At 34.8% G+C, this 27969-nt stretch overlaps 1 protein-coding gene across 1 annotated transcript in view; it reads right to left on the bottom strand.

The window, feature by feature from the left end:
* Window positions 1-549: 549 nt before the first annotated feature.
* LOC107041793 (sodium channel protein 60E) overlaps window positions 550-27969 on the bottom strand; it is a 61242-nt gene continuing 33822 nt past the window's right edge. The window contains exons 12-21 of the mRNA XM_015262541.1: window positions 26837-27152; window positions 23551-23667; window positions 22766-22924; window positions 22349-22645; window positions 20611-20765; window positions 19440-19926; window positions 18108-18427; window positions 14273-14632; window positions 12273-12653; window positions 550-6456 (exon numbers count right to left, since the gene is read on the bottom strand). Coding sequence (XP_015118027.1) covers window positions 6060-6456; window positions 12273-12653; window positions 14273-14632; window positions 18108-18427; window positions 19440-19926; window positions 20611-20765; window positions 22349-22645; window positions 22766-22924; window positions 23551-23667; window positions 26837-27152 — 2989 coding nt within the window. The 3' untranslated portion in view covers window positions 550-6059. The remainder of the gene's footprint in view (window positions 6457-12272; window positions 12654-14272; window positions 14633-18107; window positions 18428-19439; window positions 19927-20610; window positions 20766-22348; window positions 22646-22765; window positions 22925-23550; window positions 23668-26836; window positions 27153-27969) is intronic.

Below are 27969 nucleotides of genomic sequence, written 5' to 3'. Positions count from 1 at the left end.
ACCGATGTTCACCATCTGTCTAATACTATTGATTAAAAAAATTATAACTTTGTTGGTGAATGTCAATTTTCAAGGTCATCGCCAAATTCACTTGGCCCCTTTAATTATCAAATTTACGAAAAAATGACCACCGACTGGACAGTGTCACGCACAGACATGGTCCCCAAACTTCGTATTTTTACGTTTCAGAGCATTCAGACCAGGAAAATTAGAAAATGTGAAAATCGAACGATTGCAATGCTTCCATTCGGAAGCAAAAATGTAAATTTCATTGAATTCGGGCGCAACGAGCGAGGTATCTTATTTGAAACCCGCTGATCCCTATTTTTCTCCTCTCTATGGGCGCGCGTAGTGGGGGCATAGGGGTTCCCGGAATCCCACTCTCCTACTGTCCCTAAGGTATCTTATACGAAGCCTCTACTGTGTGTCCAACAGCTTAGCCATTGCCTAGCAGACATATTTGTTCAATTCATAATTTCTTCACTCTTCAACGTTAGAAATTAATCATGAAAGGGACAAGATTATTATGAGCGGGAATAATAATGGGTGTACACTTGATTATAATTTATTTTATTCTGTCGCATCATTGGACTTGTCTCAGCTCACTATTTTACATCATTTTCATCAGGTTCTTATCATGCCCCTAGAGATACAATAGACATTCTTGACAGTTGTGGATAGCGCGATCGAGCACACAGTGCATTCGACATTCATGAATTATTATTAGTTTATTTTATAGATGAATAATAGTCCAAAAAGTTCCAAAAATTGTCTCAGCATTAATCAATTTTCTTCTCTATATTCTCTAGGGTTTAAGTGAAGGGATTATGAGTAATTGAGGGGAGGAGCTAGTGTCGAAAGCAACAATCCACAGCGTCGCGTTAATTAATTTTTTTAATCAATAAAATTCAAGGTTTTATTCATTTGTTTTCTCTCGCTCGATTATTCTTCATACTAAAACTCATACGCTTATTTATTAGTTAACCGTAAGTATATGTTCAATATTATCACGAAAACTTGAGTCCCGTTTCTCATTTATCAACGGTCAAAATAAAAATCTTCTCTTTTTTCAGTTTTTTTTTGTTCCTTTTTTTTCTTGTATTTCATTCTCTCCTTTTTGTTTGTTTCAATTGAGTGGTGGGCGCAATACGTTTTGTCTATTCTTCATTTAAATTACTCATTCCACAGTGTGAATTTATGCTCAACCGTGGAACAATATGAAAACATTAAACGTCTAGTTAATTTTACTTAATGTTTTTTTGCTCTATTAATTGTTTTACTGAAGACATTAATTAATGCCACTTCATACTAACGTTTTACATAGGCCATTGATTGTAGATCGCGATGTACGAGGTGGTTACGTAGCAATCCGATTGTCCATTTGTTTAAATTAATTTTTTTGAGTCAAGTTTTTTTTCCATTTTTACTGACTTCGTTGGTGAGTCACTCGGTTTATTCGCGAAGCCACCCGATACATTGGTCTTAATATTACTTTATTTTACAGTTCGAGCGATTAATATTGTCAATGACGATTCATATAATTTTTAACATTCATTGAGAGGACTATTTATTACATTTTTTCGGTAAATAAAAATTATGAAAATAAAAAATGTTTCTTTTTCGCCGATTTTTTTTGAGAAAAAAATTCTAAAAAATTACCTTATGTTTCAATTGTGGCTAGCGGATGCGGAAATTATTTAATAAATAGTCCCCTTGACGAAACAAGCAGAAAACACACCGGGCGCCGATTTTTTATTGGTGATGAGAACACAGATTTTTTTGCAAATACCACGATACAAAATCTCCAGTTTGTTTTTCATTTTTTTAAAATTTCTTTCAGGAAAATATAGTAGAAGACATTTTCAGTCCACGAAAGTTGTCACAAAAATGTCTCGTAATATTTGTTTCACACACCTGCACGAATTTTCCAAGAAAATCCCGTATTGTTCTTATGGGAAAAAACAAAGCTCTTGGCGACAAAAAAATTCTGGAATGAATGCACTAACGGGCACCCTAATGGGCACCGCGGATGGAGAAAACATGACTTTCCGCGCTTGGTATACAGTACACAATCTTCAAACCTCTTACTTTCTGAGATTTGCAAAAAAATCTGTAAATGAAGAAAAAAAGACAAAAATGTCTTCAACCCAAGTCGATCACGAAAAAATGGCATGATCTTCTGATATGATGAACAATATGATCCTCCAACAACATTTTCCCCATTTTTTCATCCCCCAAAACTCATTAATGATTCAATTATGAAAGTATGGAAGCTATTAATATCTGAAACTCTCGAGGCAAATAATTCACAGTCTCTCGATAATAAAATAAGTCCCCTCGGACATTCCGGCCACCGTAACCAGTCATTTTTGATAATTTTCATTAATACCCCAAGCTTCATCACTAATCACTGGAAAATCCCGAAACATTTAACGTTATTTCTTTCACCTCTCATAAACCTTCAAAAAATCGCAAGCAACTAACATTTTCCTCACGCTAATAATTCGAGAAAAAGATAATTTCCACTATTTATCGAATAAATTACTTAATGACGAATAAATTCATAACAAATTTTTGTGCCTCTGTGTATTTTAAAATTCTCCCCATGTCGCCTGTGTATGTTAAATCATTGCAAAAAATGTTCAGTGCACAATAATAATTTCGTGAATAATCTAGGGCTATATTTGCACTTTTATTATTATTCTCTATTATTCTTCGTTGATATGCTATACTCAGAGTATTTAAATCTAATTTATAATCCCCTGTTTTTTATATTTTTTTCTCACGTTTGTTTTTTTTCTCTCTCTAATATATTATGTATAGCATACACGTTAATATTATTTACAAAATGTGACTTGTTCGTACGCACCTAGTAATTCATTCGAAAGCTCATATTTTTGTAGTTTTAATTGCGCATTAATTGGTATTCTTTTCCATTAATTATATTTGCTTCGATACATTTTTCATTATATTCAAACAGTCGTAAAAAATTCTGGCATTCTCGTAATAATTGTTAATGTAATAATTTCATTCCAATTATTTGAAGTATAGTCAATTCGTAGATATTAATTATTTATGAAATTTGTAAATGAGCTTTAAAATGCGAATAAAACGAAGCATTAGATATTTTTTTTGTTTTATCAACGTTTTTCCTCAAGCATCTTCATGTTTATAATTTAATTAATTGAATAAATAATTGATGCAATTATCTTCCACTTTCTTCGATCGTCGTCTAAACAATAATAATTAGCGCATTAATTTCGTATCGAATTGCACTCATCGAGTCTGATGAATTTCATTTTAATTATATTTATAGTTATTTTATAATAAAATCTCAGTGGTAATAACGTGATGCATCTGGAAATCAATCGCGACTCGAGATAATTATCTACAGTATTAAAGTGTGGGTGCTATTAAGGCACCCTCGTATATGATTGTTTCTAGTTTCATTTAATTATCATTCCATTTACACATTTTTCACTTCCAAATTTTAACGCTAATGACGATCTTTTTCCATTTATTACAGGTATTCAACTAGCTTTTCCATATAACAGATATCATTAATTGACTTATATTTTATAATACATGTGTTGGGTATTGTCAGATCATTGATGATAAAGCAATATTGAGAGAAACAATGTTACGCTTTTTGTCTAAAATCTATTCTCTCATCGGTGACTTGAAGATACGATTGAAAAAAAAATTGAAGATTAATTTGATAGATATAAGACGGTTAAAGGTTCATGTTCTCAAAATATCCGAAAAATATTTCATCTTAATATACCTCGGATGTAAAAAAAAACTATTGAAATTCTCAGCCCAGAGGGGATGGAAAAATCTAAAAAATGGGTTGAAAAATTTGTTCTTTTTATAGAAACTAGATTGAGCGAGATGAGAGTGACCTGAAGAGCATAAATAGTATTGGGGAAGGTTTGGAAATACGAGGTGAGGACGTTGCCATCTTTAAAGCCTCTTCCGGTAGAAGGAGGGGCTACCCCATCAAGATGGCGGCGGCCGCACCTGACCCACCTCGCATTTTTGAACATTTCATAAAATTATTGATCCTGTTTAGATCATCTTCAATTCGTTGGTTTAAAATCCTCAAAAAAGAACAATTTTCTTGTCTACAATCTATTTTCTCATCGCTGACTTGAAGATATTCTTGAAGAAAAGAAATTTGGAGGAATCATTTTCTAGATATAAGATAATATTTCACAATATCCCAGAATGAGATAAAATAAGATAAGGTTCATGTTTTGAAAACACCTTAAAAGTACTTCATCTTAAGATGCCTTAGGAGTAAAACAAACTGCTGGAATGCGGGGAAAACTCTCCGCCGTGTATTCTCAGCCAAGAAAGAATGGAAAAATCAGAAAGATGGTTGGGAAAATTTATTCTTTTTATAGGCCCTGGAAAATTTCCTGGAAAAGGCCCTATATTTATGAAAAAAATTGGGCACTTTCCAGAAATTACGAAAATGTTGATTTTGTGGGGATATCAGCGGGTTTTGTTATTGAAGCAATTTTGATAACAACTCATTATCATCAATGTGCTGACGATACCATAAATTTAATAGTCCTCCCACCGCCTCTAAACGTGCCTACACCTACTTAACTGCGTTAATTCAATAACGGTAAATTCAAATTCTCTAAATCCGCTTTTGTTTTCTATGCAAATGCGTTACTATCGTTAACTTCAATCAAATCAAGCATTCGGTTGTTTTTCAAATTTGTTCATTAAATTCTAATGGATTTGAGGCATCATTAGAGGGTTTCTCGTGATTCCGAGGGAATGATTACAGTAAATCATTATAATTTAATTCATTCGTTTGGATTTTATTTGTTATTCCACTTGAGTCGACAGAAACGTTATGGCATGTTTTATTTAATCAGCTTTGGGATTTGCTGGTCATTCCCTCGGAATTACGAGCAATCTTCGCGACGCTCGTGTGCTTTCACTCTACGAGGCAGTAACGTTTATCAGGCTCTCATCTAATTTTATATGAAAAAATTAGGATCCTCTTCTGAAATATTCTCGCTCATTATTTGAAAAATGAAACAAAGGGGTAAGAGATTGTAAAATTGGCGGAAGACTCGGAGGCGTCTTGAGAAGATGAAGGGTAATTAACGCATTTTGTTTCTTATTTTGGAATGGAAGAAAAATTTCATTTCAATTTTTCACTCTTTTTTAAAATTGAAAAGGGATAGGAAAAAATATCAGGAATTTTGTTTATAGTTCATGAAATTTCGCGCGTAAACTGTTCTGATAATTTTCGAAATAATTCAACAATCACAGCCGCATTCCAGTTTTCGAAACTTCCTTTCTTTAAATTTCCCCACATGGTAAACATTAGTGAAATATGGGACATTCTATGCCAAATCACGCACCATGGCTATTAATGAATCCTAATTCAAAATTGTGTATTCTGATATCGCCTTCCAGTAAAGGAGAAAAACCATTGACTTGCTGTACTGGAGTATTTTTCTATGAAAAGTACTTGAAAAAAACAGAAGGAATCAGTTTTTATTTCTTCAAATCCGCCTGTTTGTTCGCAAGATATTTTTCTGAAAATTGGAGCTATTATCTTCAGATTTAGGCGAAAGAGTGGTGTTAAGGTGAGAAAAATTCACAGAAATTCCTTATTCAAAACAATCCAGGTGGCTGAGTTGGCGGGGAATGTTCCAAATATGTATTCTCTCATGTTCATATTTTCTTCCATGTGAAAAACGCCTGGATGGCGTCGATTCACTCGTGGCGCACCTGCGCATCCTACTGCGCAATCTGCGCATGCGTAGCACATTGCGTGGTCAGGAAGGAGAGAAGAAGATTCTACTTCTCCTTCACCGAATTTATCAAACACACCAAAAAAATAAGTTTATCAAAAACAACTTTTTGTTTACAATAGAACATAAAATAATAAATGATTTTCGTATAATTTCGCATTAGATAACATAAAACAAGATTTTTCTTCCATCAGTTAACAAAGCAGAGAATCGAAAAAATTTCTCACACATGATGAAAATAATTCCCTGACAATGATGTCCTTGAGGACGCTACGATCAGCTGTCATCAGGTGTCTCCTGGTACTCCTCGCTCTCGCGATGAACAAGAACGTGAACAACAGTTGCCTCTGATTGTTGCCTCAGCAATGGAGGTCGTCCCGAGGGTATTGTATTCTCAGGACTTGGCTCCGTCACTAGGATACTGACATCAGTGCGATCAGGTATCCTCAGAGGAGCTGGCTCATTTGCCAGAGGACTTGGAACTGCTGATCTTCGTCTCAGGCTACTGCACCGCCTTGTGAATGCATCTTTGATGTCACGTTGGAGAATGTTCAGGGAGAGGGCAGTGCCACTGGGCCTCATTGAGCCTCGTTTTGACGTCGGGGGACTCAGGGCATCGTCGTCTGGGTAGGACTCCACAGCGTCCTGACGACCCAGCGTCGCTCCCGATGATCTGGAATTTTTTTTGCATGTCAAAGTGCTGGAAACTGGATTTCTCGACATTTACAGAGAATTGTTTTCATTCAAATCGGATTAATCATCTTATTTCTGGGTATTCTCATATAGTATTGGCATGATTTTTGTTTCATAGTCATTTTTAAGGATTTGTTAATATCCGTTGAATAATCTGATTATTTTCAGTTCACTCATCTCATTGAATAGATGATTATCTGGTAAAAGAGTGAGGTTAGGAAAAATATCAGCATTCTTGACTTTTTCTGTGCTGCCAATAGATGTCTCTGATAGTTTCCCAGAAACTCATCGTTATCTAGATAAGAACCGGCGTAATAAGTCAGACATCTGCTGGATAGTCCGTGAATATGGGCTCATCTCCGTTTATTGCTTCGGATGCAGAAGTAAACGAATGAAATTTGACTAAAAAAATCAAGATTCACAAAAAGAATTCTCCGATTTAAATGAATCATTCATCTGGATGCTGATTGAATATTCATCTAAACTTATCATAATTCTCAAAAGATTACCTAAAACGTTTAAAAGTTATCTAAAATGTTATTATTTAGCACTAAAATATCTCATTATGTTAGTTTCTATTTCTCGCCTCACTAGTAGAGTTATTATTTTTGGGACTATTGCATAGTAGAGAGGAAGCTGTATCAACTATCTACGCAACAAGAAATTGTCGATTAATATTCGGATGTTAATTATAAATAAATCCGTACATTATTCATGAAGTACTCGTAAAGGTAGTAAAGGCCATAAAATAATGGAAATGAACAATAGCTAGAGTTATTGTATTTAGCCACTAAGATTAACGTAATACCTACTGAACCCGTAATTACTTGCGGCCATGAGAAAAGCGTTTTACCAAAAAAAAAACAAGTCTTTAATTACCATCAAAAATTTATAAATTTTCCACCTTCAAACAATTAAATTTATGAATTAGTTTCAAATTCTTTGGACAGAAATAATCGATAATTTTTTTCTCATCTCTCCTGATTTATTATGGAATAATTTATAAACTTTATGAAATTTGATAATTTTCAGATTATTATTCTTCTGACTATTTACTTAATTAATTAACTCGTAAAAAATACCCAATCTAAGAGCTTTCAACGTTCATAAGCATCATGCGCTCACTTTAAGTAGAAAAAGTCGTGCAAGTAGTTACGGGTTGCCACAGGCGCCGTTGCCTTCTATTCGAACGACTGAAGATAACATTATCAATAATTATAACAGTAAACTTCATAACAACTCTCGTTCCTTCTCAAACTTTCGTTGAATCTGTTTACCTAGTCACTTAACTGCCTTGAGTGTTTGACATTTGTAAATGAAACAAAGTGGACGATTTAATCAATGTTCATTCGTACAGTAAATAATCCAGAGAAATTAGTGATTTAATGTTTGATGATGAATTCAGTAGTGAAGTGGTGGAAAAAGTCAAGCGAAACGAATCACCTGTAGTACGAAAAAGTGGCAACATAATTTATTCTGGGTGTCAAAATTTTGATGTTTCCAATGAATTCACTAGTTGAGTCTTATGTCTCGAAAATAAATCATCCGTCTGGGAAGGAAATAATTTGCCGCAACAAAATTATTTGATAATGGTCATAAAAATAATATAGATATTTTAAACACCGATACCGTCCAAGAAATTGAGAACTCCAATAAGCATTTGCAGTCATAATTTTTTTCCACTTCGAAATGATGACCGGATTTTTTTCACCCCGAAAAAATTTCTCCGTGAAAAAAATCCCTCCTCTAAATATTCCCCCGGAATTAATTTCCCCTGAAAATCACTGAAAAAAAAAAATCTCCGGCAAAAATGAAAAATAAACATACGATAATTTTTAACTTTATTGTTAATGTTGGAAAGAATTCTCGTTACTCTTCCAAGTTACACATAATATTACATTGTTCAGACATTAACAAGTTGGAACAATTCCCCCTGAGCATTTTTTATTCTTGTTGAAAATGTTGATAATTAATTTATTGCAGTAACGTAATTTATTTACTATTGATCTATTGAAAAAGTTGAATTTTCATCTGGCGTGCCTTCGAAGATTGAAGAATGTAATAAATAAAATTGACGTTGGTAATCTGTGTTGATTTAATTGTTTTTTACATTCGTAAGGGGAAATAATTCCGGGAATTTGTTTCCGGTGGATTTTTTTCGGGGGAAAAAAAATCCGGGAAACCTTCGAGATAATTCTGACGTTAAAATTGACTTTTATACGTGCGCTTTACTCCTAAAGTCCATTTTCTCCATTTTATTTGTTAATTTTTATTAGCAAATATATGATTATTCGGACAAAGTGATCGACAGATTTGCGTGTATGGCTTCCCCTAGATTTCAAGATGATTGAGAAAGTCATTTCCACTGGAAGAAGTTTCTCCTTCGTACGAATTTTCCCGATCCAACCGGGAGGCGACCTCAAAGCACTATGTCAAAAACAACAGAGTGAAATATGTGGAAAACCCTTAGGACTGAAACAAAACTTCCATACCATTATCGTGTGAAACTCTGTAAATAATTCTTCACTAGTTCCACTTGACAGTTATTCGTGTTAATGAAAAACTTGGAAAAGTTTTTATTATTAGGATGAAATAGACTTCTCGGCACCCTCTTGAATGGAGATTTCTCTTGGCTGTTCCATACCCGACATTCACGTCACATTTTTCCATACTTTAACTATTAATAATTTAAATTGATAAAAAATTACATAATAATAATTCGATAAAAATTTTCCTCTCCGATTTTTATTGCTTCGTATTTTTTTGATGTATTCTATCAAAATGTGAGGATAGAAGCTGGATTCATGAATATTCTTCCATTATTAAAAAAAATATATCAATTTAAAAATTTTCCGGAGACATCGAAAAATTGAAAATTTTGTTCTCTTGTAGATCACGTATCTGTTCTTTTTTCACTTTTTTCCATTGAAATTAGATCATAGAAATGGATTATATTGATATTTTTTCGTCATTTAAAAAAAAATCATTTTTGAAATTTTTCAGAAAAATAAAAAATCGCTTTCTTTTATTTTCTTGCTGATCATCTCTCCCTGCATTTCTCTCATTTCCTCTCAATGAAATCAGATCATGAAAACGAATAATTTCATTTCCATGATCTGATGAAATGATTTTTTCATTGAGAGGAATTATTATATTATACTGATATTATTAACATAAATATCTCTTCAGTTGAAAATGAGAAAAACTTCCCATAATTTATAATATAATTTATACTACAATGGGAATAGAATCCAATAAATTAAATTTAATCTAACCACAAAGAAAAATTGGAAAGAAAACAATAAAATAAATTAATATAATACAATCTAGCGACGGGCGCGAAGCGCCCGTTCGCTAGTGATTCGATAATTCCGTTTCAACACTTCTCTACTGAATTAATAATCAAAAATATCGAATGCAAGGTCAATGAGACACACAAATAAATATGTAAATAAGTCGATGAAAAAGCAATTTATTAAGTCTGGTTACTTAGTTGCTGTTGAAACTGGTTCTCCATTACACTCCATAATGGGTCACATCTACTTCTAATATCGAGCGACCGGCCTCTGATTTTTTTGGCGTAATAGAGAAACAGTGTTTATGGTTTGTAAACTATCAACGCCATCCGTTAACTATTAACGAGCGGCGTCGATAATTAACACGCCTCGCTAACCGCAACTGAATTCTTCCATCTTTCCGATCAGTAAAAATAAACAGGTGGGAAATTGCTTTCATCACAGCACAGTCAACATAATTTTGCTAATAAATTAGCAATTTGCTTCCGAATGGAATTTCTATGACGATGTATTTTCAATTAAATTCAATGATTCATTGGATTGAACATTGCCCCAACGTTAAAATTTCTGACATTTACCTGGATATCGGTTTCTAAATAATTTTTTTCAACAGCAGATGGTGTACTCAATCTCATGATCGAACTCGGTCAAGGTGGCATTGGAAAGAATATTTTAAATAACAATGGGATTTATTTAAGGATGTTTAGCCGACTGACTGAAGAACATATAAAACAAACTTTTCTAACGTAAAAAAAAATTAATCGCAATAGTCTCGGCAGAAATGAATAATAGTTATTTTCCGGATGCACGGGCTCTTATGAAATTTATGTTCAAATTGATAATTCACCTACTGTCAGACTCTAAAAATAAAAATAAAAATAGAAGGCAATGTGTAACATCATACTGAATCCAATGGCCAGAGAAAAGTCTGGGGTACCCGGGCAAAAAGAGGAAATATTTGAATGATTCTATCCCACATAAGCGCATGTTAGCGCATGCATTTGGTGCATTTTATCTATTTCATTTCTAAATAATGAACATGGGTCGGTGGATTGAAATTTATATAAAAATGAAGGGAATATCTTCATCTCTCCGTTAAAAAAAAAAACATTTTTTTTAAGTGCTTGTGATTTTGGATAAACATCCTTAAACAATAAAATTTTCAGTTATCGTCGAAAAATGATCGTTCATACATCTGGACATACAGTAGAGGCTTCGTATAAGATACCTTAGGGACAGTACACAGAGAGAAATATTCAATAAAAATTACCAGAAAAAAGACGTAAAAATTACGTTTCGAAACGTAATCTGGGAGCGAAGTAAAATTCAGTAAAAAGTGTCAATCATCACGTAAATGCTACGATCTGTTCAGTAAAAATTACTCATCCGTCCGACGCCTCACGGCTAGCCATGAGTCACTGTGAGGGGGAGATTTTAACAACACGTTCCGTAATTTTTCCGGAACTTTTCGTAAAAATTCTTAAACATCCAAGAATTTTCATGTTCTGAGGCATAAAGTCTTGAAGTTTCTGTTAGATTTTACAACTTCCAGAAAAATTACGTGACTTTTTCGTATTTTTTCGGTGACAGACCCGAAAATTTACTGAACGTTTCAGATTTATTCTCTTATATTCCTATAGAAATTCACTGAAAACGATTCTCGCTTGCGGATTACGTGAAATGTTCCGTAATTTTTCTTGAATATTTCTCTCCGTGTAGGAGAGTGGAATTCCGGGAACTCCTACGCCCCCACTGCGCGCCCATAGAGAGGAGAAAAATAGGGATCAGCGGGTTTCAAATAAGACACCTCGCTCGTTGCGCCCGAATTCAATGAAATTATCATTTTTACTGCATGAATATCAATAACTAATCAATTTATATGTGTTTAATGTTTCAAATTTGTATCGCCGACGTTCCCTTTTCTCTCTAAACATAACTCCGCCTGATAGAATGGCAGCTGATGTTGGGCGATTGTTGGTGGACTCGAGAATAATCACAAACGAAAAATTACGATTTTCCGCTGGGAAAAGTGAAAAAAAAGTTGATGTATATTTCCATTACTTGAAAAAAGTGGTGTAACCCCCCCTTAAGGTCATTAGACCCTCATGATCACTTCGTTCGTCCCTCCCGTTTGACCCTTAACACCGTTTGATCCTTACAACTACTCTCTTCCCGTTGAAAAATGACGAAGAAGCCCACAGAGCATAAATATTCGGGAGGCGATAAAAGTGCCGAGAGTGGGGGATAGGCCTCGAGCGCTCTTAGTGCGCGGTATCTTACAGAGAAGTATCTCATACGAAGCCTCTACTGTAGTTTAAAAATAGCATCTTCGAACTCCTGAGGCCAAAATCACATACCCCGACCCAAAAAATTGACAATTTTGGATGTGACGAGTGCAATGCTTCCATTCGGAAGCAAAAATTATGGATCATTATATGTAAATATGAGGTTTCAGAGCCTGAAATATTAGTTTGATAATGCAATGAAAATGAAAACTCACCTGACAGTGCCGTGAGAGTCTGAGCCAGAGCTGGAGGTGGCAGACATCGCCGAGGGTTGTTCCATGGTTGGCGAGGGACGGGATACGGTTAAGGCGGGGGGCTGCAGGTCCTCATGAGTACCTGTGGCGCCGGAGAGCAGCAAGAGTGGAAGATTCGGAAATAGCCATGCTGACGCGGTTCCTAACTCGCTGAGATCGCTGGCGTCGCTGGCCCTGGAGGACTTGCGGCTACTGGCCCGACTGCCCCGATGTACGTGGAGAAGGGCCGACAGCTTACCACCCCACCCACCGCCTCTGCCTTCGCTCCCCACGCCACCCGGGCTCGATGTTTGGGTCTGGGAATCCACCTCGTGCGCTATTCTCTCTCTCTCTTTCTTCATTCTGAAATTGATCGATTGGAGGGATTTTTTTAATTAATGGAGGTGTTGCGTCCATTCACTAGGAAAGGGGGTGCGCTTCACGTGATATATTATTTTTTATCGTTATGTATTCATTTATTCATTAAAAAGGAGTTAATGGCCATTTTTACTATCTTTACACTGAGAGAAAAATCTGAAGTTCGATTTACAATAAGAAAATAATTGAGGAATTTTGGTGAACGATACGATTTTTTTTGTATGCGGCACATAACATTATATTAACTTCACAAGCGTAATTTTTGCAAATCAAAATGCAGTTAAACTAACCAAAGTTCAAAAGTAACCACGACAAATCTATCGTGAGGAGAACTATAAAATAGTTGCAATGACTACATTCCATTGTAATAATCACTTCTCCGGCCATAGTTACTAGAACTCATGAGAAATTGTTGAGGACTTTTTGACTATAGTTCGATGGTGATGGAATATAGTCAGAAGAATCATATTTTTTTCTCAGTGTAGATTCCAGAAAAAAATTTCATGCTGAACTTCTTACTTCTTTTCCACGAATCATTCATTTAATGTACTCAGTTGAACGTTTATTAAGCAAGCTTTAAAATGAGACCTGATTTGCCCATTTGCGCCAATTTTTCATCAACTTATGAGAGTTTGAGGTGAACATTGAATTTTCATGTTTCACTTGGAAAATTAATTTTGGTTGGATTTTTCGATGCTTCTAAGCCGACTAGGCATTTTTTAAAATTTATTTTAGTAACCTACAGTGGGTTATTTACATTCACTTAAGATGTCCGAAAGTTATAAAGGAAAATAGTAGTTGCTGCAGTAACATATTTGGTACTAATTTGTTTTAGGTCTTTCGTTGTGGACACTCATACTTAGAGATCTTAAATTCTGATTTTACATATTTTAATGAACTGATGTATAATCTTGAGAGGTTCGAGATCTTTTGCCACCAGGAATGGTCGACTAGGCAGGGATAGCAACATGTGATTTTGAAGAGCATTCGCTAATCTTCAAAATGATTTGCACATGAAGAAATGGAAGAAATTCAAATTTATGAGATTCATGAAAGTACATGATTAATGAAAACCCAAAAAGGAAGAATTAATTCCGCGCATGATGAACATAGGAAAATGAACAGTTATGACTCAAAGAATGATTCGTGAGTTTGAAGAATTTGAAAATTGCGCGTGTTTTTGAGTGACTAATTTCGCGTGACTCATTGACCAATCAGAATCCAGTATTAACAATCAGGTTTTTCAGGGCTAATTTTTATAAATTGAATTTTCTTATTCACGTGAACTCCGACGCCAACTAATTTCTCCAATAATTCTAAAACTAGCAGATTCGGCGAAAAATGTTGAAAATTTTCACCAATCGAAACAGAAATTCCAAGCTTAATCATTATTATTCATGTAATTGTTAAAATTAATTAGTTAAATTCGTTAAATTTCAGTCTCAACTCTCAAAAGCTCTTCCGTAATTTTAAAATGAGGCAAACAAATTACTCCAAGCCCACTAGATCCCTTTAAACTTGTTAAGCCCAAAGTAATCAACAGTTTGGTGATATCGATCTCCAAAACGTACCATTAAAAACTTTTGTTCATTAGCCCAACTTACGCTATATATTCACGGTATGTACGCTGTATGAGCCTGGCAGCCTTGTCCTGCCGCTTCCAAAGTCTCGTAGATGAGACAATTTCCAATTCCTTTCTGGTTGGAAATTGTTTTTTGAATTTCCCATCCATCTGTTCCTGCAATTTACGAAAATCCTCCGACTCCTCAACGTGTCCGAGTACGTGCTTGACGAGAGCGTGAAGGATGTCCAGACAATGTATTTTGTTGCCCTTGGCTATAGGAAGATTAAAGCTGACCAATGCAACAACATTGGGCTTTGATATTCCCAGAGGTGGGTCTAAGCTTGCGATGAAATCACTAAGTTGGGAGAATCGTATGAATTGAGTAGCGTGAGGATCGTATCTGTAACAAATTCAATTTTACATGAAAATTGTCAGTTAATCATGTGTTGTGAAAGTTTCGGTTTTCAAACTTTTTTCCCATCTGTTCCTATCGTAAAAAGGAGAAAAGAAATTGATCTCGAAAATCTCGAATAAGCGTAAGCATAAAACTGAAACCGAAGCGCCACTACGTGAGGAGATCAGAAGACGCGTGCGCAAAATGAAAATTGAAAAGAATTTTTTTTTTCACCGGGGGCCAAAGTGTCAGATCTTGGATTTTTCCAGGGGGAAAGGCGGCTTTCGCCAAAGTCGAATTTTTTAGCCGGGTGAACGTTGATTCCAACTATTTTAGCGACGGGCTATTCAGAACTCTCAAAATTATGTGGAAAAAGTGCAAACTGGAAAAGTTTTTTTTCTTCAGATTTTCAAAGGGTCAGATTTTCCGTTTTTCCAGGGGGAAAGTCGACTTTCGCCAAAATTGAATTTTTTAGCCGGGTGAACTTTGAGTCCAACTATTTGAGCGACGGGCTATTCAGAACTTTCAAAAGTAGGTGGAAAAAGTGAAAACTGGAAAAGTTTTTTTTTCAGATTTTCCGTTTTTTGAGGGGGAAAGTCGACTTTCGTCAAAATCGAAATTTTTAGCCGGGTGAACGTTGATTCCAACTATTTAAGCGACGGGCTATTCAGAACTCTCAAAAGTAGGTGGAAAAAGTGAAAACTGGAAAACTTTTTTTTTTCAGATTTTCAAAGGGTCAGATTTTCCGTTTTTCCAGGGGGAAAGTCGACTTTCGTCAAAATCGAAATTTTTAGCCGGGTGAACGTTGATTCCAACTATTTTAGCGACGGGCTATTCAGAACTCTCAAAAGTAGGTGGAAAAAGTGAAAACTGGAAGTTTTTTTTTTCAGATTTTCAAAGGGTCAGATTTTTCGTTTTTCCAGGGAGAAAGTCGACTTTCGCCAAAATTGAATTTTTTAACCGAGTGAACGTTGATTCCAACTATTTAAGCGACGGGTTATTCATAACTCTCAAAAATATCCTATCGTAAAAAGGAGAAAAGATATCGATCTCGAAATATCTCGAAAATCTCGAATAAGCGTAAGCCTAAGACTAAGCGTAAGAAACCGAAGCGCCAGTACGGGAGGAGATTAGAAGGCGCGTGCGCAGCAAGCGCGGCCGATCTCGTAGACAAAAAAATGAAGGAGGGTCAAACTTTCATTAGGCTCAACTGGGCGAGACGAATTGAGTGATTTATTTGTTCATATTCAATAATTATTCTTGATATTCAGGGCTGATATAAATGTGTACTTTCACGTATGAGAAAAAATCGTAGAAAATTCTAGTGAATTCCATAGACAATTCTATTGAAATGGTCAATAGAATTCAATTTTTCTATGTAACTTATTCTTTCGAGATATTGTCGACAGAATTTCCTCAGCTCAAATTTTCCAAGTTTTTTTGTTTCATTTTCTCCACGAAAAGAAAAAAAATTAGAATGATAAAAACATGAAAAATTTGAGACGAAAAATTTTTTTAGAACATTTAATAGAAGTTCTGTAGAAAAATCGAATTCTATTGACTTTTTCTGTAGAATACTTTCTATTGAACGTTTCAACAGAATCGGCCAAAAACTAATAGAAAGTTCAATAGAAATCCAATGGAATTGTTTAGCGAATCCCCTAGGTATTTATATTAAATTTTTTCGTGCGTGTTATCATAAGATTTCTAGAAGTATTGAGTGATCAAAATGAAAAATTCAGTATTTCATCCGGCGTCCTTTTCCCTCCGACCCCCTCGAGAGATCCTTCACTTTCATGTTCTCTTTTGTCTCTTATTTTATGTCTTACAACCAACGACGAAGCACTGAACCATTCAAAAGGGCAAATGTCACTGCAGTTAATTTCTTTTTCATTCATCTCTATTTCCGTCCAATGGACCCCTCCCTGTTCTTTTTAATCCTCTTCACGATTTGAGTGAAATACTGCGGAGCAGGAGATGAATCCAAGAGCTCCATAAAAACTGTCCTCCAAATGTTTGTGAAACTAATCAATTCGGAAAATATTAGAGAGCTGTCAGAAAGGTCTCTTAATTATTGATGATTGAGGAAACATTAGCGTTTTCCATTGAATTCTTCATGTATTTGGGGTGTTTCTCCAGATTTTTCCTCCTTCATTTTTCCTCGTCATACTTTCTCCTTTTCATCTGAGAATCGATCCTCCCTATACCCCAGACCCTTTTACCCATCCCAATTGAAATTTCGGGAGGCGAATGATGCCCCTTTGATCCACCCTCATCCCTTATGATCTTTATTATCCATCAGCTGTCGTACCCACCATAAAAACCAAACTTTCATGATAAAATAAATTGTAAAGAGTAACGCTTGCGGCCGGGGTGTTGATGCCCTTTTTCCTGTCAGACTCGATATTCCTTTTTTCAATTCATTGTTCATAATCATTCTCGTTGATGCTAAAAGCAATACGACCGATGAGAATGACATGTGCCAATTTATCAGCTATTGAATTTTTATATTACAACAAATCAGTAGCGAAGTGGTAAAACGGTTCAAGTCGACTCATCTCCCAATAGAGTTTTTGAGGAATATTTCTGAATCTAAAAGAGATAGCGAAATTTTCGTAATTACATTTGTTGTAGCTCTCAATCGGCTCTACGAAAAAGGTTATAACAAAAATTTTGCTATCTTCGTTAGATTCCGAGATATTCAGTGAAAATTGGCCAATAGCCAAAATTGACTTGTACCTTTTTACCACTTCGCTACTGAAATTATTTGCTCCTGTTCTAATTCTTATGTTCTCTGAATAATATTTTAAACATAATACTTCTATCATTATTATTAATACACTTTACATTGTGAATTTCGGGAATTCAATGTTTTAGTAGTTACTCTGGTAAAAGTGAATGCCCACACTGTTATCAATTTTTAGTTAGTTCACCTAGTAATTCAATTATCTGTTGTTTACCTCATCAATATGACTCCGTGCTTAGAATATTGTCATTTTCTGTTTTCAGCAACAAGTCAAAAATTTAAACTTAATTTGGAATATTGAGTCACAGCTTTTTTTATTCATACCAGAAATTTTGTATTTGGATATTAATAGTACGTGTTCAAAGTGAACAAATCGATGATCATTTTCACTATATTGTTTCTTTTAGCAATTGAAAAAAAAATTGATCGAAAAAAAATCGTCATTCAGGGGTTAAGAATCACCACAGTTAGTGAAATTTCAAAGCAACAATTCGCAGTTCAACATTTTTTTGCGTTATTTCCTATCCAAAAGTAGCTCGTTCATCTATACGGCAGTGTTCATCTACTGGGTGGCTTACCCTACCAGTCAATTGACAATTTTGGATTACGAAAGATAAAAAAAATACAGATAACATTCGAAAGACAGTACACCCGGGCCTTAAAATAAAAGGAATGAAATGAAGGGACAGGAATCAAATGAGCAACAGGGGTCTAGCGTGAATAATGTTGCCTTACTTGGACCATCTTATGTAGAACATCTCCAAGTCATCCTCAACAATGCCGATCTCTTCTTCTTGGTGCGCCTGGTTGAAATTTTCCAGGATAATAGCGATGTACATGTTGATAACAATCATGTAGCTGATGATTATAAAAGACGTAAAGTATGTTATGGCTAGGAGAGGATATCCGCAGTCTCCGTTCAACTGCCGGCTGGTTGGGGTGGGATCGCAGTCCGGCGGTTGAACCATTAGAGACTCCAGGACGTCATTCCACCCTGCCGACGTCATCAAGCGAAACAACAGCTGCATGCTCCGACCAAAGGTCTCAAAATTCACCTTTAATGGAGAATGAATACGTGATTTAGTTATGAAAAGTAATAGGAGGAACCGAGTATTCATTTTATTGATGATTTTTATTTTTTTATAGAAAGGAAATTGAATCGTTATGAAACATTTTTTAAATCTGAAAAAAATGAGAAAATTTACGTTTAGAGGAAGATCGATGAAATAATTTTGAAATTGCAAATTTTGAGAGTGTGACGTGATGAGGTTTTCTACCTCCCTTAATTGAGTCACCAGTCGACTCAAAAACTTTTGCTCAACTAGCTACGGTCAGAGCTCACGCGGATTTCTCTCAAGATCTAACGTGACGCGACTAGGATAGGATTTGATTAGGTATTCTTCGTATAAAACAATCGAGCACCACTGTTACATTAATAATTGACAGTATATTGAATAGATAGGTAAAGTATAAAATCAACTGTTAAATGGGTTCGGTTTCGACGCGGATCTACTATAGATTTTTGGCTAGGAGAGGACGTCCGTCCATCTTCAACTCCTGCCGTACTCTGCACTATTCCAGAGCTTCAAAGTCGTTGCTGGCCGAAAATGCTAAATAAGTGTTCTCACGGTTTTTCTAACTAACACGGCCATATGTCCATCACTGACAATGGCTAAGACAATCAAACAGCTCCATTCTGAGAAGCTGGACTCAGGTGTCACCGTGAGACTGCTTATTGAGCATTTGGGACTTTTTCTATCTAGAAAATATTAATTGAATAAAATCGACGTGTGAATATCTCCACACGTCACAGAGAGTTACGAGCATTTTCTGTAAATAATTTATAAAAAAAACAATTTTTGTAACAAATTTATTCATATTCAGAATATTTGTAAAAATTGATTCCACGCCTAAAAAAATTAGGTTTCCGAAAGTTTGAACAATTTCCATTATTTATTTATCAACAACGAATGTTTAAAAGAATAATAATTCTGCGCAAAATGACTCTGAGCAAATTCTTTGCAAAGTGACGCCACCGATACAAAATAAATAAATAAAAAAGCTCACCATGTCATCGAGTGCACCCTGCTTCCTCACATGTCCAAAAACCGACATACCAATGATGGCATATATGAACGTGATAAGGGCGAGCAATGCCCCGATGTTGAAGAGAGCCGGCAAACTGACGACAAGTGCGAACAATAGTTTTCTTATTCCCTTGGCTGCTTTGATAAGTCTCAGTATACGTCCAATTCTGAACACCCTCACGACTCGCAGGAGCGTCGGGGACACGGGAAAATCAATCATAATGTCCTCCATGAGTATTCCAAGTATCGATGCAAGAACGAGTAGAAAATCAAATAGATTCCAGGGTACAGTGAAGTAGTGATAGCGCAGACCAATTATCTTCACAATCGCCTCGAGGCCAAATACTGTTGTAAAAAATGCATTGGACACTTCCAGGAGGAAGAATATTGGGTGCGGCTGGTTGTAATGCTCTATTCCCATTGTCAGCATATTCAAAAATATCAAGACGAAGATGGCTATTTCAAATCTGAAAAATTCAGTGCTTTATTTTTTCACTTCAGTGGAAGACGTTTTCAGATCTTGACAAGTTATTTCTCGGTTATTTTAGAATTCAGTAGCGAAGTGGTAAAACGGTGTCAATTTTGACTATTGACCAGTTTTCAATGAATATTTCGGAATCTAAGGGAGATAGCAAAATTTATGTTATAAGCTCTTTTGTAGAGCAGATTGAGAGCTATAACAAATGTAATTACGAAAATTTCGCTATCTTCCTTAGATTCGGAAATATTCCTCAAAAACTCAACTAGGAGATGAGTCGACTTGAACCGTTTTACCACTTTGCTACTGAATTGTTCATATTACTTTCAGAAATTTTTGGGAGATGTGTATCAATGGATGATTTTTGTAGAGAATAATGGAAATGTTTTAACAAGTCAAACATTTTTAATCCTCTCTTTCGGGTAAATCTTGAGGAAGTAAAATGGTGGAATAAAAGGAGATAAAAAGATTGGCTTTTTTGCCTTCCATCGATTTCGGTCAATTAAAAATCCTCGATATCCTCCATTTCCCCAACTTCAATTTTCCTCTCCCCAGAATGTAGACCGCCAATGGCCATTAAATTCAACTTATCGTGAACGAGAACAGAATGAAGCAGTCGGCGACAAAGAATCGAGTAAGGAGGATAAAAAGAAGCTGATAATAAATGTATTACCTTCTCGAGTTGGACAAGTCGTAGAACATGGCTAGGAATTGATTCAGCGGACGTTTTATGACTTTTTGTGGTTTTTTACGACCGAGCTTTTTCATGGCTGTGTAGTAGTGCTTCTGACTCTCGGTCAGAAACATTTCTAACACGCCACCCTCGTACTGAAAAAAAGAGAAATCGATCGTGAGAATTATTGCAAGAGTAGGTAACAACTTAATTTATTTTAATTTGTTTCAAGTTTAACGAGTGGTAAATTGAAAAAATTAGATGCAGGAGGATGTGGTGGGTGATTATCTCTGGAATTATCAATTCGGTAGCGAAGTGGGAAAGGATATTCTCCAAAGACTATTATAAATAACTAGCTGCAGAATGAGAGAAAATTGAACAACAGGATTTTTGAGGATTCCTGCGATTTGAAAAAACGTTTCGCTGCACGGAGAGAAATGTTCAGTAAAAATTATGGAACTCACAATTCACACACCGATTACGAAATCGACTCAGAAAATTTAAGTGACGGTATTGTATTTTTTCACAGGAAATTCAGATAAAAATTACGGAACGCTCCGGAAAAATTCCGTTACAGTTCTGGAATTACGGAAAAGATACGTAATTTTTATTGAACATTTCTCTCCGTGTATTTTCGACGTTTCTAGAACACCCGAGAATTTTCTTAACTTTTTGGGTGTTTTAAAATAGTCAATAACATTGAGGTGTTTTTTTTTAATTGCAGGAATTCTCAAGAATTTTAGATTAAATTGCTCAATTGGAACAAAACAATTTTTTTAAAAACTTCGAGAATTCCATCGAATTTTGTCTAATTTTCAAGAAAATCAGAGAATTCGTTCGAATTTTCTAGAAAATTCAAGAGTTCTTTCAAATTCCCTTTGAAACTGAAACTTTTCTCGAATTTTTGTCGAATTGTTTAGAAAATCCGAGAATTTTCGGGAATTTTCTGTAAATCCCGAAAATATTCGCAAACTTTGTAGAAATCTCAAAAAAATTCTCGAAAACTCGAAAAAATTATATAATTTTCCAGAAAGCTCTAGAATTTTTTAGAACTTCCTACGGTGTATATTAAACTACGCACCGTAGCGCAATAACTTACAGCCGATTGGGGACCCTAAACTATGTAATTTTATTGATGACTTTTATTCTTTATAGAAAGGAAATTGAATCGTTATGAAACCTTTTTTAAATCTGAAAAAACTTGGAAAGTTTACTTGTAGAAGAAGATCGATGAAATAATCAAAAAATTGCAATTTTTGAGAATTATTACGAATATTTTCTATAAATAATTTATAAACAATCAATTTTTGTAAAAAAATTATTCATATTCACAATATTTCGAAAAATTGATTCTATGCCTAAAAAAAGAGGTTTCCGAAAGTTTGAACAATTTCAATTATTTATTTATAAACAACGAATGTTTAAAAAAATAACAATTTTGTGCAAAATGACGCTGAATATTCATTTTTTTCAAATTTTTCTCGCGAAAACTCGAGAAAATTCTATAATTTTCCAGAAAGCTCTAGAATTTTATACAACTTTCTACGGCGTATATCAAACTACGCACCATAGCGTAATAACTTACAGCCTAAAGCCGACTGGGGACCCTAAACTATGTAATATTGAAAATACCATTGAAATCCATTCAGTCGTTTTTGCATGAATCGCGGCCAAAGAATGTGCAACAGATGTATTACATTCAAGGCAATAGTCAGCATCATAAATAAATCCCCATTACCTTTTTCTTCAACATATTAAAGTTATCAATGATAACTCCAATGAACAGATTGAGCGTGAAGAAGGAACCACAGACGATAAATATAACGAAATATATGTAGGCCCACAAATTAGCTTCTCTCTGCGGTTGAAGATCAACGCCCCTAGCGTCCACTGCGTCCTCCATCACTTCCATCCAGCCCTCGAAGGTAGCAACTTGGAATAGTGCCAAATAAGCGATACCAACGTGATCGAAAGTTATCTTGCTGTTCTCCCAAGTGTAATTTTTCGTCAGGCAATCATTTCTTGTGTTCACTATCTACAATGAAAAGTTGGTGAATAGTAAACTGAGGGAGAAATTTCATATACTCCTCTTTGCGGCAGTCTTTTTCGCCTCTCTGGGGAGTTGTTCCACTTCTTCAACAATTGTATCACTTACCGAAATATCTACAAGCTCGCCGTACTCATCCAAACACTTGAAAAACTTTCCACCGAAGAATTGAACTCCCATTATGGAGAATATCAGCCAGAACACGAGACAAACGAGGAGCACGTTGAAAATACTGGGTATTGCGTACATCAACGCGTTCACTACAATCTAAACAAAAATAATTGAACAAGTGGATGGAAATTCATGGGAAAATCGTAACGCAATCATCAGGGAATTCTGATGCAACACTTTATTTTTCATTTCAGGCCCGGCGACATTATCGCCAACACAATTGTCAATGGAGGAGATTGGCGTAACTGATTAGTAATTCATCTTAAAAGTGTGATATAAAAATTCTGAAAAATATTAAAAAAAATTTCAATGAGCATTTTTGCCCAATAATTCTAATAGAATAAATCTAAGAGAAAAATTCAAACAGAAATTCGAAATCTATTGACTTTTTCTTGCTAAATGTCCAATACAATCAGTGCAAAATACAAATAGAATTTTTCAATAGAATTTGAATAAAATGTTCTAGCGAATTCGCTAGGTTTTCTGTTGAATTTTTTTATCTGTGAAATCGAGCAAAAAATCAATTTATATAACGCCCGGCAGATAATAGAGCCGGGCCTCCAACGCTAATTTTTCTCTCACTTGAAAAAACACATTGGAATATTTTATGAAAGAAATCAAGAGCTTTCGTATTTATTGGATCACAAAAAATGGTGTCTTGAAGTTAATTTTTTCCTTCACGACTAATATAATATTAAAACCACTTGTTAGTAGAATCTTACCCTCATGCCTTGCCATCTCGAGATTGCCCTGAGTGGTCTCAGTGCCCGAAGAGTTCTCAACGATCTCAGCACTTTGAGGTTTTCATTTTCTTCTATCAAAAGGCTAAACATGGATACCTGTTGGAAAATCAATCACCCTTAAAAACAGCTTGAACTCCGCTTCAATTACTGGTTACGTTCGATAACTCATTCCACTACTCAGCAACACGTTTGGCTCTGATAGCAACAGTGACACACTCTAACAATGCGTCATTTCGGCATTCAAAATGAGATGTTGGTGAAGTGAATACAAAAGCCTCCGAAACACGCACGAAAAAGTTTCGTAGACAAACCCAGAGAATTTTCTAGGCAATTCTATTGGTTTTCTATTGAACTCGCTATTAGTTTTGGTCGACTTCTGTTGAAGTATTCAATGGAAAATATTTCGTAGAAAAAGTCAATAGAATTCGCTTTTTCGGTACAACTTATTATTATATTGAAGTATTTTCTATAGAATTTCCTGGGCTCGACTTTTTTAAGTTTTCGTTTCATTTCATCAAGAAAATTAAACGTAAAAAAACGTATTAAAAACTGGGAAAATTTGAGTCGAGGTGGTTCTATAGAATATATCGCAACAATATAAGTTGTACTGAAAAATCGAATTCTGTTGAACATTTCAATAGAACCGGCCAAAAACTAATAGAAAGTTCAATAGAAATCCAATAGAATTGTCTAGCAAATGCGCTGCACTGAGAAAAAAATTTACTAACATGAAGACCATATTTACTTGAGAGAAGTAAAAAAATTTCAGTTTCAGATTGGTAGCGCTTGACGGAACTTGAATAAATTTTCATTTATTACTATCGTTCCGCGTTGCATCATGAATATATTACATATTGAAACATTGGAAGTGCATAAGAAAATCATGAAAACAATAAATACTTGAAGATTGACGATTCTTCCACGCGATTTGAGGGAGTTCATTTGCGACAAAGTCATACTTGAGTACAAAAATATTTTAAAGCATGAGACCTTTCTCGAGTCACGTGAGTTGAGATGCCTACACGGCGAGAAATATTCAGTAAAAATGACGTATCTTTTCTGTAATTCCGGAGCGAAATGTGGTTGTAGGAAATTTTACGGAACTGTCACGGAATTTTTCCGCAGCGTTCCTTAATTTTTCTCTGAATCTCTTGTGAAAAATTACGATACCGTCACTCAAATTTTCTGAGTCGATTCCGTAATCGGTGAGTGAATTGTGAGTTCCGTAATTTTTACTGAACATTTCTCTCCTTGTGGGAGAGTTATGCGATTGAAGAAAAATTACTCGTCTCAAGTAAATATGTTTCAGATATTGGAATTTTTTGTCTGAGTCTAGGTTTTCTATAAAATTTCTTCATGGTTCATAGGATCAATCGATTCTGGAGAGAAGTGACAAAATGAGATAATTTTTAAAATTAATTCTCAAATTATTATGTAAATATCTATGATTTAGAAAAATATCAAGATAATTTTGGAAAAATCATCTCAAATTGTTCACTCCCTAGATAATTTCACGATAATCTTCATGAAAATTGAGGACTCATGTGCACTTCACGACATTAAAACAGAGTTGATTAATCAACGAATGAATAAATCATAAAATTGTACGAAAAATTCGAAATTTACAAATGTAAACATCAACAAATAGATAGCGAATGGAAGAACAATGAGTCTATTGATGTTCAACGAATTGAACTGAAAAGAGCATCGAAACATTTCAACTTTAATCATGGAAAATGGGACGATGCGGGACAGGATTCGTATAATATCGACGTACCTGGGTCCCACGAAGCCACACAAATATGGAGAAACACGCATGGAACGAAACATTCACCAAGATTTGTGTTACATAATTGAGAGTGAAGCGGTGAAATGGTTCATGTTGAAAAGAGAATAAAAATTTTTCATCACATCAACAGGAAAATCTCACGTAAATTATTGTGGAAAAATACACCAACAATTTCATACAAAATTGAAAAGAAATTTTGCACATTACGCGTGAACAATAATTGTGTCATTCTCGATGTCTCAATTTTTTTCAGTCAAATTAAATAAGGAATGAACCGTCGCACTGATTTTTAATAATCAGTGTTAAGTGGACAATTGCATTTTTTTTATAAATGACTATAAAAACTGTTGTTACTAAATTAGCAATTTGTTTCCCAACAGTTTTTTTTTTATTCTTATTTCGCTATTTTCTTATTCTATTTTTTCATGTCATAGTACTGTAATCAATTGAAATGTTATTAAAATTTTGCTTATTATTTCGTTCTGTCAAATAATTCTATGTTCAGACCCTATCAAGACTCGAATTCGTTTTCAGTCCGGGTTTAATCAAGGTTCAATCAAAGTTTAATCAGAGTTTAGCTAGAGTTCAACTCAGGTTCTGTCAGAATTTAGTCGGGACCATTAATCAACCTGAATAAGTATTCAATATAATAGACTGGTACCTGCGTTTAATAGAGATAGAGATTTTGTTTAGGTGCAATGATGCTGTTCTCACCATTTTTCAACTTGATTAAAGAGACATTGAAATATATTTTTCAAGTCCTAATCATGAAAAAACGATTTTCTATATTGTTATTAATTTTTCGAATTATATTGATTTTTGGAAAAATATCAATTTTTTCGAATCTGTATGAAAAATGGAATGCTAATTGGTGTCAATGAATAGAACGTATTAAAGTCTATATTCATGAAAAAAATGACGAAATTCGATGGATCCCTTCGAAGAAAATGTCGAAAAAAAATGAAGAGAAAAAAAAACATGTCAAATAAAAAAAAATTGATGACTTAAATTTGAGCGATTACAAATCTTCCATTCGGGAGGAAAAAATGTAGTTTCATTTTTCTCAGCTAGAAAAATGTCTCGGAATTCTTAATTACGCATAAGTAAACACATCCACATGAACCATTTCACCCCTTCGCAACCGAAATAATGAATAAAATCGTGTGATTCCTTTCCATAATGAACACTTACGACACATCTCTATGATCTCTCAGCTAGACACTTACATTTAATTATAAAGCTGCATGACTAATTAATAAATGACTTCGAATAACATGCGACCATTGATCGTACATTGATAACAATGAAATTAAAATTTCAACGAAGAACAGTTGAATAATCAAATAGCAGTGTCCTTGTTTGTGATAAATAGAAAATCGAGTGAAACATTATTAAAATAAAAGTATTCAGAGTAATAATTAGTGTCATGTGATAATGAAATCAGTAAAACTTTAGCAATACGAGATAATAACTTACGAAAACAATTATAAAATCCAGAATTGTCCAGAAACTGGTGAAGTATTTACAAAATCCAAGGGCAAGCCACTTGAGCAGCATCTCAACGCTGAATAATGCGCAGAATGCGAGATTCGTCCAGTACAATATATTCTTGAGAAATGGATTGTCATCGAGATAAATATCCTCAAAACAAAGTGTTACGGATGATGAAAATATAAATACGAGAATCATCCATTCAAATGCTGGTGTATCGACGACAGAGAGTACAGCTGTTCGTACTTTTATCCATTTTCTACCCAGATCAGTTGCGATACATTGATTTATACAGCTGCATCTATTAATGAAGGTAATTAGTTTTTCATTCATAAAAAATTTATTACCTAATCCTCCAACACTGTTGAATAAAATCCATTTCTTTCTTTTGCAATTTCAGGAATTAGTAATCAATTGTTATCAGTAATATTACGTCATGTGCTGGATTGACTCGTTTATCCGGGCAATGATCTATTGATTGATCAATGATTGATCAATCATCGATCGACTAATGATCGATCGGCCATCAACTGATTGCTGGTTGGTTATTGGACAGTTGGTCGATTGTCAGATGGTCGATAGTCGCTCCGTCAGTAATCGGTCAATATCCAAACTCGATAGTAACCGATCGATCCGTCAGAGTTGGAATGAAGGAGATCCAAGTTTTCTTTTATTTTGTTTAGTGTAATTGAACTAAATTAAATAATTGCAATTTATTGCTACGCTAATATGATACAAGAGTGAAAAGTATACATGGTGATGTCAGCATCTTGTTTACAAATTCTGAGGAAATATAGAATGGGAAACAGTAATTCAAAGGGATAAAAATGATGGAATTACGATAGTAAATTTTTGAATTGTGAGCGTTTGAATTTTTCAATGATTTACCCAATCACGTCGTGGCAGTCTCCCGCCATGCCGCCATGATTAAAAATGGTGATGGTACGACAATGATGGCGATATTTACTGCGACGATTTTAGCGGCATTATGGGAGATAATTGGAACACCATTATGTGCGATAGTTTGAGTAATGTTTATTGCAGCCATGAACTGAAAGTTTTATCAACATGAGCGATATTAACAAACCCATCAAGTCCCATCCACAACTATGTCATCG

This window comes from Diachasma alloeum, unplaced genomic scaffold, assembly GCF_001412515.2.
Source record: "Diachasma alloeum isolate Michigan unplaced genomic scaffold, Dall2.0 Dall_scaffold_00379, whole genome shotgun sequence".
NCBI classification, from domain to species: Eukaryota; Metazoa; Arthropoda; class Insecta; order Hymenoptera; family Braconidae; genus Diachasma; species Diachasma alloeum.
This window is presented reverse-complemented; position numbering and strand designations above follow the sequence as displayed.